We start from the raw sequence: 15,646 nt of genomic DNA on the forward strand, positions 1-15,646 counted from the left end.
GGGGCAGCGGCTCGCCGCTTGTTCGGCGGGCGGGGGAACCGTGTCCTGGGGAAGCGGGACAGGGGCCCCCGCGGGGCGGGGACGTTCCGCTGCCTCGGAGCTGCGCCCAACGCCGCCTCCCATTTCTCCACCCGCTCCAGTCCGACGACCTGAAGGAGAAGAAGGAGCCGCACATCTCCGCGCTCAGGTAACACAGGAGGCTTGTCAGTGAGGTCCTAAGGGACTGTGACCACAGGGAGAGGGGAGTTCAAGAGGAGTGGTTGCTCCTCAAGGGAGCGATCCTCAATGCACAACATAAGTCTATTCCATCTCGGAGGAAAGGCAGCAAGAGGGCACAGCAGCCCCCCTGGCTCTCCAGGGATTCCTTCAGCACACTTTCCAGTTCTCTGAAACAGCCTGTGCTATATTCTGAGCAACAGTGTGAACCATCCCAGTTAGATTTTTGTTGGTTGACCTCAGAAGCCTATTCAATTTTAAAGTTGTATCTTGTGTCCAAGCTCCAAGAAGATAGCATATTTGTCCTGTAGTTTGCTAGTCCCCAAAATGTTACCCTGACTCTCCTTCACAGTCAATACCCAGTCAGTTTTGGATAGCTGAAGATCTCTTGTGGGCCTGCTTGATTTTTCTTGTGGTTTGGGCTGAGTAGCCATTCAAAACTGTTTTAGATAGTGTTGCGTTCTGTGTAACCAGCAAGATCTTCAGAGGTCACTTCTGTTTCTACACTGAGGATATGATAATAGTTGCAAACTTCTGCTGCTCCTCTTCCTTTCAGGGGTTACAGTCTTGCTTGCCTTTAGGCGTTTGTTGCCTCATCCTTTTGTCATTGATATTTATGAACTGCCTTCCCTCCTTTCTCTGGTTTTTAAGTGGCTAGTTCCTCTCTTCCTGATTGGCTTTTCTAGGAAGTCCTCATTTCTTTTTTTTAGCTCTGTACTGTCCTTTCAGTCAAAAAGGACAGCATAATTGCCAATGTATGCTACAAATGCAAGGGAAGTCCCTTCTGGCTTTATATAGGAAAGAAAACATGGTGCAGGTTCTGAGCCATGAGATCCAAATTCCTTTTTAACACTGATCTGTCATAATTTGCCACTCCCATCAGTTTTTAATCATTACAGTATAAAACTTCCAGTGAGTAGACTTGCGATTCTGTTGCTATTGACTAAAAGCAAAGTGGTAGAATAAATACTTTGGCCTTTTTTAATTGACTTTTTTTTAATTAAATTTTAGTGAATTTTCTTCTTGATGACATTTGTTAAAATTTTTAAATACTTGCACCCTATATTTACTATTAATCTATTAATAATTTAAATTAAAAATATCAAGTAGGACCTCGAAGAATGTAGTGATGACATTTTCTGAATGGCATATTCTGTTTAAAAAAAAATCATTTAAAATTCCTGGATTGAATAATGCCTGAAAGTACATACAGATTGTCTTGTGACTTGCTTTGAAGTCTTCAGAACTGGATGTATTTTTTTCAAGAGCAATTGGGGTATAGTTACGCCACTCAATTTTGAAATAGTTCTTTGTTAAAGAGAAGCTATACAGTTATTTTATTTCATTTTAATCCATAGATGCTTCTCAAGCAAATCCCGGGACGTCATTCTCCCCCTGTACTCAGCCTTAGTGAGGCCGCAGCTGGAGTACTGTGTCCAGGTTTGGGCTCCACAATTCAAAAAGGATGTGGAGAAGCTTGAGAGAGTCCAGAGAAGAGCCACGCGCATGATCAGAGGTCAGGGAAGCAGACCCTACGATGACAGGCTGAGAGCCCTGGGGCTCTTTAGCCTGAAAAAGCGCAGGCTCAGGGGTGATCTGATGGCCACCTACAAGTTTATCAGGGGTGACCACCAGTATCTGGGGGAACGTTTGTTCACCAGAGCGCCCCAAGGGATGACGAGGTCGAATGGTCACAAACTCCTTCAAGATCGTTTCAGGCTGGACATAAGGAAGAACTTCTTTACTGTCCGAGCCCCCAAGGTCTGGAACAGCCTGCCACCGGAGGTGGTTCAAGCGCCTTCATTGAACACCTTCAAGATGAAACTGGATGCTTATCTTGCTGGGATCCTATGATCCCAGCTGACTTCCTGCCCTTTGGGCAGGGGGCTGGACTCGATGATCTTCCGAGGTCCCTTCCAGCCCTGATGTCTATGAAATCTAACACAGCTGCGAGCTTTGGCCCAGCTGAGACAATGAGGCAGGTGGGAGGGCCTCCTTCCGGCTTTCTCCACTGTTTCAGAATGAACCACTTCTAGTTGTCCACCCTCTGCATTCACAAACCTATCGAGGATGTTGGTCTTGTGCCTTGGTTTTTCGTTTGTCCAAAGCTGTTGTCATTAAACAAGAACTTCTCCTCCCCGCTTTGGATACTCTCCCAAGAAACATTTCAGAAAGGGAGAAAAAGGCACAGTGCTTAAGTAAGCAATAAAACAGTCCTCTCCAGAAATTGGACTCATTTCTGCTCTGTTTGGAGGAAAACCCCTTTTTTCTCACTCTGAAAAAGCTGTTGATGTTTCATGCTGGACATTTGGAATCTTCCTCTGGTTCCCTCCTCGCTGCTTTGTTGCTAAATTGCTCTCGTGAGCGAGGCCGCTCTCTCTTCTGATGCGGGTGGTACAGGGCAGAGGTTCCCAACCTTTTTAGGCTGAGGACTGGCAAGCTGTAGACCGGAAGTGATCATGGACCGGCAAACTGCGGACCAGCAGTGACCAGCATACTGTGGGCAGTTAGCCAACCGTTTTTTATAGTCCGTATAAAAACAGGTTGGCTGCCAGTCTACAGCATGTCGGTCACTTCCAGTCTGCAGTCACTTCCAATCCAGCAGCCAGACCTCCTGCACACTGGCAGCCAACCCTTTGCAGCCTAGATCTAGGCTGCGGCCTGGGCCTGGGAACCCCCAGTGTAGGGTTGCTCATGTATGCAAAACGCTCGCTCTCTCTGTCTTCACCCCACAGGTATAACATAGTAGGTCCAGGGCTGGGCTCTGTACCCTTGGCTGTAGCTGAGGTGACACCTGTCCCAGCATCCCTGTGCTTGTCCCCTTAGGAAAGTTCTGCTTGACGAGTTCCGACCGTGGCTTTCTGCTGTCACTCAGATTGAGCTGGAACCAACTATCGACCTGTCCTGTGCCAAGTATGAATATACAGGTGAGCTAGCAGCAGGTCTTCTTGAAGTTTCTTTGGGGTAAAGAGCATTATATTGCAACAGAGAACCCCAGTAACAAAGGCCTCCTAGCACACTACAGAGCTGTCACCCAGCAAAGCAAAGACTCAAAGCAATAAGAAAATGGGGAAGATCTGTTGGGCTGGATATTTCTGCTGGTAGTAGTTTAAACTGGGGCCCAGTATACTCAGGAGCCTTCCAGGTCCTTGGAGAAACACAGACAGATCAGGGGCTCCCTGGATCCTGTCTGTTTCTGCAGTAGGGCAGGGAATTCAGGGTCTGGAAGCAACAGTTAAGATTCCAGTGTCTGACAATCATATCTCATCTTATGAGCTGGATGACTTTGCCACCCCAGGCTGACTGGGTTGTGACCGCTAACCTCCTCTTGGTGGTGGTTCCTGAAGGGTAGGGTTAAGTCACATTTGGTGACTTAACAAGAACATCTTAGGTAAAAAAGTTCTTGCCCGTGCTGTCCTGGCTGTGCAGATAGTCCTGCAGTCACCAGTGCTGTCATTGTAGTAGCCCTCAGCATACGTGAATGTGCTCAGGGCATTTTATACAACTGAAGATTGGAGCGTGTGGAGCTGAGAGATTTCTTCTCTGAGTAACCACAAGAGGAAGAATGTGGGAAAAATATTAGACGTACTTGGGAGGACTGGTCCATGCAGTGACACTGCAATAGAATCCAGAGGAAATTCCTCCTTCAGGGTCTGGGAATTGGCTTGATTTGGGACCAGGTGAAGATGCAGCTCTGGAGAAGGGATTGGATTTCCTTCCTGTATCCCTCCCAGCAACAGGTCTTAGTTAGGGAAACAGCCATTGAAACATCCAGAGCATCCCAGAGATGCAAACATTTGTGATTGCAGATGTCCTGCTGTGTCATGATGATGAGCTGGAGGGGCGGAGAATCGCCTTCATTCTGTACCTTGTTCCACCATGGGAAAAGTGTGATGGAGGCACTCTGGACCTGTACAGTACAGATGGTAGGACCTTGATGCCAGGTGATGGAAGGTGTTTGTTTCAGGGAAGAGCTTGAGAAGCTTGGTAGCTTGTCTGTCCTTATACAGCAATCCCTAAATGCCTGTGAAGTGACAGGGCAGGGTGAGGATGCACAGCTTTGTCAATGAGGACAGGATGAGGTGTGGGCTGCTCAGAAGAAGGGCTGCAGCAGTTGCTTGAGGCTGTACTCCTGGGTGACAGCTGAGAATTTAAGGAAGAGCACTGCGATTGACTCTATAAATGAGGATGAGGATCCTTTGTGTCTGAGCAACTGCTATGAAGGGTGGCAGCCTAGGGGTGATGCCAAGAGCTGCATTTCTGCCTTGTGTTATCTGTGGTTGGGAGTGAAATTGTGCAAGGGGACGTGCTTGCACTGGTGGGAGGGAGTTGCACTGTGTTCTTTCTGTGGAGCCTCATCCTGTGTAGCCAGCAGGAGCAACCAATCCCAAAGGTTCTGGATCCAAACAGCTTGGGCTTTTGTGGGAGTTCCTAGTAGAACCATAACATGCACACGGAGTTTCTTCCATTTCAGAGCACGTTCAACCCCTGCAGGTTGTCAAGTCATTAGTCCCCTCATGGAACTCCCTGGTCTTCTTTGAAGTGTCTCCAGTCTCTTTTCACCAGGTGAGGAGCTACCCTTCAAGCATGATCATTATAAACACTCATTCTACTAGTACCTCAGGGTTGTAAGGTAACCATCACAACTGGGATCCATTGTTTAGCCACGTGAACTTATGATCTGACTTGTAACTGGGTGCTAAGTCAGTGTCCTGTCTAATCTAGCCATGTTAGATATTTGTGGGTTCCTAATGAGGATCAGGCTACAGAACAACATGAAGACAGGCAGACTGTAAGAATTTTCTGAGTAGCATGTTGACTCCAGCTTCATCCATTCTGTATAGATTCCCCAAGTGACATGCTGGCCCTGGCTTTGTTTATCATAGATTCTGATTTCTCTGAGTGTGCTAATAATATAAGTGTAGCAACGAATGGAAGAACGGTAGGGGGGGCACCAATGGGAATGAGCTCAAAGGCTAGCCAGATGCTCAGCTGGATGGGTTGGGGTTTTAGCAAAATATAACATCATAAAGTAAGGGTGACATAAATAACAGAAATCCCTGCTGGCCATTCCCTGAGCTGTTGTCAGCTGGCAATTTACTGACCTATAGAGACATATAAAGCCCTGTGCATTCATAACTGCGGGCATTGACAGATTAAATAATTGCACTGCTTTTAAATGGGAGATTCTTACAGCACAATCAACTGAATCCACTCTGGTTGTTTTGTATGTCCGTTGTATCCCTTAGCAAATGGAAGTGTTTCACATACTGTGGGATATAAACAGACAGATGAAGGAGGTGCAGTGGATTAGTTGACATGCATTCACAATCAATACATCCTCCCCCCAACCCCGGTCTGTAAAGTAGTATAATCATTCATCTGTCCATGCCCTTAGCCCTGCAATCGCCTCCAGCTAACTTAAACTTAATCCTAAGTATTAGTATCATCCTTTCCCATATCCAGTCTCTGCTGTTAGCACAGGCATTTAAGGCTCAACTGACTTTACCAAAAGTTATCTTAATCACAGGCTTCCAGATGTTGAATTCATATTTCCTTGAGTATCTGTGATCCCTAAATCTAGTTGTCATTTTGTTGCCAATAAATGATAGCAGGCTGGCTGGCCATGTACAGACAAGCCAGCAAAAATCCTTCTTCTCAAACATCCAGCAAGGAGCATCCTGTCCTTCCTTCCTAACATGTCTCTGGATCTCAGTCCAACTTTCCTGGTTTGGAAGAGAGCTTTTATCCAAGACCTCCTAGTACAACATGGTCCCAGCTCTGGATGCCTAGCAAGAAGACTGCTAGGCTGCTTGTAGCATACTTAGATATGGGGGACATTTTTCTGCTCTCTAGTTAAGAGTTTTAATAATAATTCAAAGCATTTTTAGGTGTCACAGGAGTGAATAACACGCTACCAGCTGTCAACCCTTATCACAAGCCAGCCTTCCTTGTTAATATACTGGAACATGGACTTAATCCTTTAACCAGTTTTGCTCCTGTCCACATCAGTCTGGCTGTTGCGTGTCAAATCTAACGCTACTCAGTCATAAACATAATGCAGAAATCCACAAGCCCCACTGCTGAATGAGAAATTTAATTTGAAGAAGAGTGCTTGAGGCTAAGCATAATGATAAAGTTTTGCCCCTTGGTTGAGAGCCTAAAACAGCTGTGTCTTGACAAGCAGTGGTTCAATGGCACCTAAAAGTTAGAAACCAAAACAGCTGAGGTTTGCTGCTATGTGGCTATAGCCTGTGGTCTGCAACTTCTTCCCATAGCACCTGCGTGTATGCCTCTGTGTTGCATGAATAACCCTGGTAAACGTATTTTGCAGATTCTGGGAGATAGGATTCCAGTAAGTGGCAAAGGATGTGTCCTCTCTTGCTTGTGGGCAGCAGCCTTGGCCTGGCTGGGTGGATGCTTAGGATTTGAACTGGGATTCAAGAGAGCTGGGTGTGGCACATGGCTCAGATGCAGGCATGAGGAAATCGTGCAACTTCTGTCCATCAGTTGCCATCAGCAAAGTGCGAAGGATTATGCTTTGTCTGTCTTTTCTGTCTGCTCTTTGGGGCAGGATTCACCTCTTACTCTGGGTCTGTGCAGTGCCCAGTGCAACAGGATGCTTCCTTTGGCTGCCCCATCCTCTTTCCCCCCCAAGTGCACCGTAACATAAATGGTAACATGTTCTTTACTTTTTCTTTGTAGGTATCGGAAGTCCTGTCCAAAGAGAAGTGCCGCTTGTCTGTGAGTGGCTGGTTTCATGGTCCATCAGTGGCAAGGCCTCCTGGCTACACTGAAGCCCCCTTGCCACGAAGTCCACACATCCCCTATGATGTAAGCAGAAAGTATTTATTCATCCAGCCACCTCCCATGTTTGCAGGATACTGCAGAAGGGATACAATCAAGGAGGTAGTTCCCCTGTCTCTTGGGACTCTCCTGTTTTCCTCAGCATGGTGTGTACAGCTGCTTAACATCTTTCTCCTTTTCCCTGTACATCCATTGGCTTTGAGATCATGGTTCAAAAGTGCTGAGGAGCAAGGTCTTAGTAGTAGTAGTAGTAGTTAGTTGGGGGAGAATTCAGGAGCTTTCATTTTTAGTGGTTCTGGTGTATGGACTGTTGCAAATGTCATGGACAGATGGGGGTGAGCTGAAGCCTTTTGGTTGTTAAGTGAGGAGGGAAGGGGAAAGATTCCATCATTTCTGTAACTTCATATCCAGCGTTCACGCTAAGACTCTGGTTCTGTTTCAGCATGAAATCTTGTACAACTGGGTCAATCCTGTTTATTTGGACATGGTTTCCCAAGCTCAGATCCAGGAGGAATTTGAGGATCGATCAGAGACTTTCCTAAAGGATTTCTTTAAAGTGGGTCCAGGAAACAGGCTGAATACAAAGAACGATGTTTTCTATGTGGGCTTGTCCTGAAAGTTGCACAACTGGCAGGGATCGCATGGTGACTGGTATGGTGCCCATCTGTGTGTCTGAGGACTAGCGCACCAGCTGTTTTGTTCAGGCAGGAATAGAGGAAATGTAGGCTAAACACTTGCCCGCACAGATGCCTGGCACTGTTATGTAGCCTGTGGTTCACGTTGTGCACAGGGATGCACAGTGAGAACCACAAGCGTTGTTCCAACCTCCTCCTCTTCATACTAGCAGCAAAAACCTTTCCATGCCACTCATGAGACATGTAACCAGGAGTGACTGTGCGGTGTCATTTGCTTTACCATAGGAGCTGTAGGACCTATATAACACAGGTAACCTGTTACCTATACAAGTGGGTGGAGAATTTGCCTTTCACACCTACTTAGAACTTTTCAATACAAAGTGTGAAGGGCACTGAACAACCATAATCATTTCTCCTGCCCCTGGATGTGGGGAGTAATGGTTCAAAGAACCAACATTGTAGTGCCTAGAGCAGGAGCACTGAGTAGTTAGTGTTAGCATGCTAGGAAATTGTGGGAAGCAAAGGTGTTTGAGTTCTTCCATGTGCCTCTCCCGTAGAAAGAGAAATTTCAGTTGGTGTGTGAGGCTCTAGAGAAAGAAGACATCAAATGGACCAGACGGGGACCCCCCAATAAAAGGTAGGGCTGCACCAAGCTGTTAGTTAACTAGGCCACCTGCATTCTGCCTTGAGGTTGCAGTAGCACATCTCTCCCCAGAAGTGTGAACAGTGAAGCCTTACCTGCCTCTTGTAACTCCACTATTTTTCAGATGCTATGAGATGGCTGAGGAGGGGAGCCTTCCGGACATCCTGAAGAATTGCTTGGAGTTCTTCCGCTCAGAGGCCTTGTTCCTGTTGCTCTCTAATTTCACGGGTCTAAAGCTGCACTTCCTGGCTTCCTCAGATGAGGAGGGAGAAGAGGAGAGGGCTGCAGACTGTGCTGGTCAGGACTCCTCCAGGGCTAAGGAAAGAGAGACCAGTGGCAATGCTGATCAAAGAGGCCAGCCGGAAAACTTCCTCAAAACTGCCGAGGGTGAACCACGGAATAGTAAGTAAAAGCAGCAGGTTCCAAGTTGAAGACCAAATGTGATATTCTTGCCCTAACAGGGACAATGGCAACGTTCCCATCAATGTCCCATTGTGCAGCCTCTTGCTCCAGCCTGGCTGTTCATATACTTGCTTCCCTCCTCTAGGCACAAGTGTCCCTATGTGTGTGGGGGAGCTGAGGCAGTGGATGAATGGTTGCTACACTCTAGTCCATGACACTCAAGCAACAGAGTTTGCCCTGGACCTGATGTTTTTCTGTGGCTGCGAAGGTAGGTAGGAGAGACCCAGAGTTTCTCACTAGCCTCAGCCAAGAGGGGAAAAAAAGGGGTTTACAATCATCTGGCCTTGTCTGTTATTTTTAAAACTGCCAAATCACTCCAGCTCTTCTCTGAAGGGAAGGCTCCTCCCTGCTGCTCCCTAGTCCTATGTAACATGACCCAATGCTTCTGCTGATAGTCATTTGCAGAAGGATTTGAGTGGCAGAGCCAAATCAGGCCCCAGTAGTGGTCTGTACTGCCGAGTACTAATGCAGGGTTCACTTCCAAAACAGGTGCTTTTGTTCCATAGACCATGAGGTAGTGCTCTGAGAGAGAGGCTGCCACTTGCAGTTCCTCCAGCTGACTATGTAATGGCAGGGAGGGTAGAGGGTGGAAAATGTTTCAGGGAACTTTTCTGGGACTCTTCACTCAGAGCAGCAGTGATGGGGGGCATGAATCCAGAGGCAGGAGTACAGAGGAGCTGCTTCCTTCTTGATTAGTTCAGGTCACTATCCCTGACAAAGCCATAATACATAACCCCCTCCCCATTTTTTTTCAAAGGCATCAAGTGATTTGAGGTATGTTGGGCCCCTTCTGCTTTGTGAACCTGGGTTCAAGCTAGGCACCCCCCAAAACTTAGGCCTAAGTAATCAAATATTTTGTAATCTTGGACAGCTGCTAACAGCCCTAAAGGAAGCTGGAGCCAGAGCCAATGGTGAGCCCACTGCAAAAGCAACCTAACCTGTTCTGGTTATTCCCTGTACTTTCAACTAAACCCTTAGACTCCATTGTAGAGATGTAGGTATGGAACGGGGTGACAGTAACCCACTAGGCATACAGGGAGTCTGGGGATGCCCCTTGGTACTAGTGGGCAATGGGGTTCAAACTTACATCTCTGAATGAAAATATTTGGCACTAGGCAAACTAGGGACAAACTTGTCTCAGACGGCCGGAGCCAACTTGAGGATTGCTGATTACTCGGCCGTCAGGCAGGGCTGGTGGATAGAGAGGCAGAACACAGCGTATTGGTTGCAAAGTAACTTTTACTTTAACTTTACTTACGCCGCTGGTGGCCACGACGCAGGTGGTAAGGTTGCTTACGTAGTTACAGGTAACGAGTTGCTTGCGTAGTTACAGGTAACTGGCAACCAAACGAACCGGCGAGTTTGTAGACAGTAACAAGCATGCAGGATGAAGGATACGTCGGGAACAGACAGTGACGGGGAGATGTTGGAAGATGGCCAGTCTGCCAGCTTTTCTCTGCCACGTGGCAAAGTTCTCCATACTCTACCATGTGCTCAGAGCTCTCCGACTTGGGCGGAAGCTGCACGGATTTTTATACGTTTAGGGTAGCCAATAACAGACTGCCAGGTGGGAATAGCTAATGAGGCAGAACGTACCAAATTTGAAAGTAACTGTGGTTCAGGGCAGTTCTATTGTGACAGGGGCACTCAACTCATTTGGTTATGACAAAACTAATAGCGGCAAACTTTGGGAATTCAAGGTGCAGACACTTTAGCCCTTGGGAGGAGCCAGGATTGTTTAGCCCTCCAGTTGATATTCATTCATTCATTCTCTCTCTCTCTCTCTCTCTCTCTCAGATTGGGATGCAGAATATGGTGGCTTTACCTCCTATATTGCTAAGGGTGAAGATGAAGAGGTAAGGAGTTAGCGGGTTAATTTCTTCATGGATTTGCTAATCAGCAGGGATCCAGGCTTTCTGTTTCCCACAGAAAAATGGAGAAAACCACAGACTTCCCGGCTGAATTGGAGAAAAAAGGGAAATCTGCGTTATCGGGGAAACCCGCAGATTTCCCTCTTACGAAAAGAGCTCTGCAGACTGGCTGAGTTCCAGCTTGCAAGAGCTGTTTGCAGAAGGGCTGGGAAGGGAAGTGGTACTGGCTCCTACCTGAGGGATCTTTAACTCCCCCACCTCAGCTCACTCTGTGCCCACTCCCAGGAGTGGGGTGGGGGGGCAAGGGCAGCAGTGCCCCTGGTGGAGGCCACACATGCGCCACCCAGCCAAGGGGGAAGGTGGAGCTCACATACCACAGCTGCCACCACCGCCGCACTGCTGGCCTGCGACCAGTGGCAGGAAAATCGCATAGGACATGGGGCATGGCATTGTGGTGACGGCTGCTGCATGTGAACCCCCCTCCCCCTGGCCAGGCAGGCATGTGAGGCCCATAGGGGCACCGCTGCTCTCACCCCTGCTCTGGGCAAGCAGCTCAGGGCACAGCTGTGGCGGTGCACTGGTGTTGGCAGCTGCCACGTGTGAATGGAGGGGGCCACTGCACTGCTGCCGCCGTGCCTCACACCATTTGCCCAGAGCAGGGCCGGGGGCCAAGGGCAGCAGTGCCCCTCTGTGTGGTGTACATGCCCACCTGGCCAGGGGAGAGGCAGCTGCTACCACACCATGCCTTGTGCATCTTTCCAGCCACAGGAATGCAGCGCAAGGTGCAGTGGTGTGCTAGCAACCACCATATGCATCCCCCTCCAACCCCGCCCCCGGCCAGGGAGGGCATGTGCAACTTGCAGAGGGGCACTGCTGCCCTTGCCCCCCCCCAGACCTGCTCCTGGAAGCAGGCACAGAATGGGGTGGGGGGGGGGGGGTGGCAGCACAGGGGCCCAGCGGTGCCTCCGCTGCTGCACTCCAGGGCATACTCTGTTCCCCCCATCTCCGCCTGTCTGCCCGCCTGCTCAAGCTGAGAGAAGGGCAGGTGTTGGGGAAAGCCCCACCCGGAGTGCCATCAGCTGGCAGACACTCCATGTCTTCCCTCCCAACACATCCTTGCTCCCTCAGTCCCCAGCAGTGGTGGTTGTGGCCACTGCTTGTGAGCTTTCCACCTCCACACGCCCCTGGAAACAGCCATCAGAATGGTCCAAGCATGGGGGAACGCCGCTGTGATTCCGAAGATGCACCAAGGACCATACAGTGCTGCTGGCCTCGGCTCCCCCACCCTGCTCCCTGCAAGAGGCAGAACAGCAGCAGCATGGGGCATTAGGTGGCAACACTCCATCCCAGCCCCCTCCCCTGCTGTCATTCTTGACGGGCAATTGGCTAGTTGTTTTATAACTGCCTGAAGGTTCTTCTTGCTTTTCCCATTCACAGTGTACTGCAGGACTAAGCCCCACTGTGGAGCAACAGACTGCTTTCCGCCTTGTGTGTACAATGATTAATATCATAGAAAATTAGGATTGGAAAGGATCTCGGGAGGTCATTTAGTCCAACGCCCTGCTCAAAGCAGGAGTATCCCCAATAATATCATCCAAGCCAAGGCTTTGTCTACCCAGGATTTAAAAACCTCTAAGGGTAGAGATTCCACAGCCTCTCTGCATAACCTGTTCCAGTGCTTTCCTACCCTCCTTGTTAGAGTTTTTCTTAATATCTAACCTAAACTTCCCTTTCTGCAGCTTGCTTCTTGTCCTGTCATCCGCCACCACTGAGAACAGTCTAGCTCTGTCTTCTTTAGAACCACCCTTCAGCTAGTTGAGGGCTGCTATTAAGCGCCCTTCCCTCTCCCCCTCAAGTCTTTAATCCTCCAGGCTAAATTGCTGATCACAGCTCAGGACTGAGCTTCAAAAGTTGATGTCTGAAAAAATTGTTCATCATTTGGGTAGTGCTTGCTTTAAAGAGTAAGCTCTTGTGGGATTATATGGCTCCTGACACAACTTAGGTCTGGTTCCATGGACTTCCATAGATGCTAGGACTCTTTTAGATTAGTTAGTCTTTTGGATATTAATATGTATCAGCTGGGGGTTTTTTTATTATAGATGGGCTGCGTCCCACATGTTCTGACTTAGGCCAGAGCTCTTCTCTGATGAGTCCTGCATGGGGTCAGTAATGAACTTACAAGCTTTTGTGATCTTCTCCAAGTGTCTCTTGAAACTTACCTTGTTGCTGGTTCTCTGAATAATATTTCTAAGTCATCACTTTGAAAATATACCTCTCCCCAACCTGTCTTGTTTGTTCTAGCTGCTGACGGTGAATCCAGAGAACAACTGCTTGGCCTTAGTTTACAGGGACAAAGAGACTTTGAAATTTGTGAAGTATATTAATCACCGTAGCTTGGAGCATCTGAAAAAGCATCCAAACAATCCTGGATTCTGGGATTTCTCTTTCGTCTACTATGAGTGACAGTTCTGTGCATGACCAGCCTCTGAAAATGAATGGCTTGATGGTGTCGAACTGGATTTGAGTAGTTGCCTGGATTGGCTTCTTAATGGATGCATCTGTAATGCAGGGATGAGCCAGAAGAGGAAGAGCAAACTAGACCCTACTGCACAAGCTGTCATCCTGCTGGTGTCCAAGTGACCTTATGCATAGGTGGTAATGAGTGGAAAGCTAGTGTCCTGCTGTCCAGTATTCTCCCTTACTCATTCAACCATGCTAGCCTGGCTACAAATCAGGGAGTCTATTGCATCTCTAACACCCAGTCTGAATAGCTCCTGTATGTGATTTTCAACCCACGTTATGGCAATAGAGCAGCAGAATGAGTTTTCAACTCACTAGGTGCATCTACACAAGACACTTAATGTGCAGTAGACTAATTTCTATTGTATATTAGCATGTCACAGCAAAAGCTATGCTAATACAAAGTAGAATTGGTCTACCAAATATCAAGCATCACAAAAAAACTATGCGCCTTTGCTACTGTGCATTTATATAGTACTTCATATTAGCAGTACAAAATTTAATGCACAGTAGCAAAGGCACATTAATCCAAATATAGATGCATCCACTGTGCTACAAATTGTGGCTTCCTACAACCCCAAAGACATGACAGCCAAAAGCAGAGGAAAGTGTGGGGGAAGAAATGAAAGCAGTTATAGCACCCAAGTTTGCAGTGCAAGCCTGTAATCTATTGTCAAAGAGCCAGGCTTGTTCTGAAGCTCTAAATTTCAAAGTGTGTGTGTGTATGCGAATATACACAAACATAATACAGTAGTTAGCACTGGCTGCCAAATGGATAAGTTCCATGCAAAAATTTCTGTAAAGAGCTTCACACCTTGGAAAAATTGGGACGCTTTCCACTGGCAGAGCTGGTACCTGGGAGAAGGGGAGGTTTGAAAGCTGTTGAGAACTTAAGTCATTTTTTTCCCCTTAGAACACTGCACTGCACAAGACAAACAGCCCTTTCCCAAAGAACTCACAGTCTTAAGTACCAGAGAGGAGAGCTTTCCTCTTCCACTCCTGTCTGTTTGCACTGGTGCAAAGAATACAGGGACATGCATTCTTTGTGTATGCAGAGGACACTAATAGTCTAGGAAAGAGGTCCAAGTAGTATCTGAATTAATGCTAAAGCCTGGGTGGAGTAGAGGTAAGGAAGGGCCTGTCAACCATTCTTGACCTTAGGAGGGTTTTCTGTCTCCAGGAACCTCTTCTCAGGTCCCTGAGTGTATTCAAGGGCTAATCCAGATCCTCAAAAGTACTGAGATGATTAACCCAGATGAGTTAGGCACATAAGCTTTTGGGCCCACAGCCTCATTTGGAGTTATTTTTGCCTTCCCAACTGCATGTACTGCTTGTACCACAGTAGCCTTTTGGTTATAGGCTACTGTTTCTCATCGGCTATGGAATCACTAAGTGACTTCACTAAACTATAGTAAGTCGGTGTATCCAGCTGCCTGCCTGCTAGATGCACTTACATCTCTGCCAGAAGTGCTGTGCCAGCTGTGAGACATAAGCAGCTCACTCTGTGGTGCTGTTGCAGTAGATGTGTTCTGTGTTTTTTTTTTAAGGAACAGCATCTAGCTCAGTTACTTATAGTAAACACTGCTGCAGCCTGCTTCTGGACTGAGTTTGTTTAGTGCCTAGAGCCTAGTGTAACAACCACACCAGTAATGGACTTAGATCAGTGCAATTCAACAAGAAGAAATGCGAAGTGCTGCACCTAGGGAGGAAAAATGTCCAGCATGCCTACTGCCTAGGAAATGACCTACTTGGAGGCACAGAAGCGGAAAGCGGAACATGTGTCGTCAGTGTGATGAAGTCATCAGAAAAGCTAATGGCACTTTATTGTGCATCAGCAGATGCATGACGAACAGAACCAAGGAGGTAATACTTCCCCTCTTTCGGGCGCTGGTCAGACCGCAGTTGGAGTACTGTGTGCAATTTTGGGCGCCGCACTTCAAGAGGGATATGGATAACCTGGAGAGGGTCCAGAGAAGGGCCACTCATATGGTTAAGGGCTTGCAGGCCAAGCCCTGTGTGGAGAGACTAGAGCAACTGGACCTCTTCAGCCTCCACAAGAGAAGGTTGAGAGGCAACTTTGTGGCTGCCTATAAGTTCATAATGGGGGCACAGAAGGGAATTGGTGAGGTTTTATTCACCAAGGCGCCCCTGGGGTTTACAAGAAATAATGGCCATAAGCTAGCAAAGAGCAGATTTAGACTGGACATTAGGAAGAACTTTTTCACAGTTAGAGTGGCCAAAGTCTGGAATGGGCTCCCAAGGGAGGTGGTGCTCTCCCCTACCCTGGGGGTCTTCAAGAGGAGGTTACATAGGCATCTTGCTGGGGTGCTCTTTCCTGCCTATCCAGGGGGTTGGACTCGATCTATTGAGGTCCCTTCCGACCCTAACATCTATGAATTGGAAATAAAAATCAACAGCTTGCCCTAGTTTTACACATGGTGGAAACCATATGCTTGTTGAGAAAGCATACTACTGTAAAGACACAGCCCCAC

At 47.8% G+C, this 15,646-nt stretch overlaps 1 protein-coding gene across 1 annotated transcript; it reads left to right on the forward strand.

Annotated features, from left to right (window-relative positions):
* Positions 1-5: 5 nt before the first annotated feature.
* OGFOD1 (2-oxoglutarate and iron dependent oxygenase domain containing 1) lies at positions 6-13,379 on the forward strand (the record flags this gene model as incomplete). The annotated part of the gene is made up of 11 exons (XM_025199806.1): positions 6-187; positions 3,043-3,143; positions 4,026-4,142; positions 4,691-4,782; positions 6,922-7,050; positions 7,466-7,579; positions 8,216-8,295; positions 8,426-8,703; positions 8,849-8,971; positions 10,561-10,619; positions 12,936-13,379. Coding segments are annotated over 11 exons (1,437 nt in total), but the record flags the coding sequence as incomplete, so codon positions are not given.
* Between the last annotated feature and the right edge of the window lie 2,267 nt (positions 13,380-15,646).

The sequence above is a fragment of the Alligator sinensis genome, unplaced genomic scaffold, assembly GCF_000455745.1.
Source record: "Alligator sinensis unplaced genomic scaffold, ASM45574v1 scaffold203_1, whole genome shotgun sequence".
Lineage (NCBI taxonomy): Eukaryota > Metazoa > Chordata > Crocodylia > Alligatoridae > Alligator > Alligator sinensis.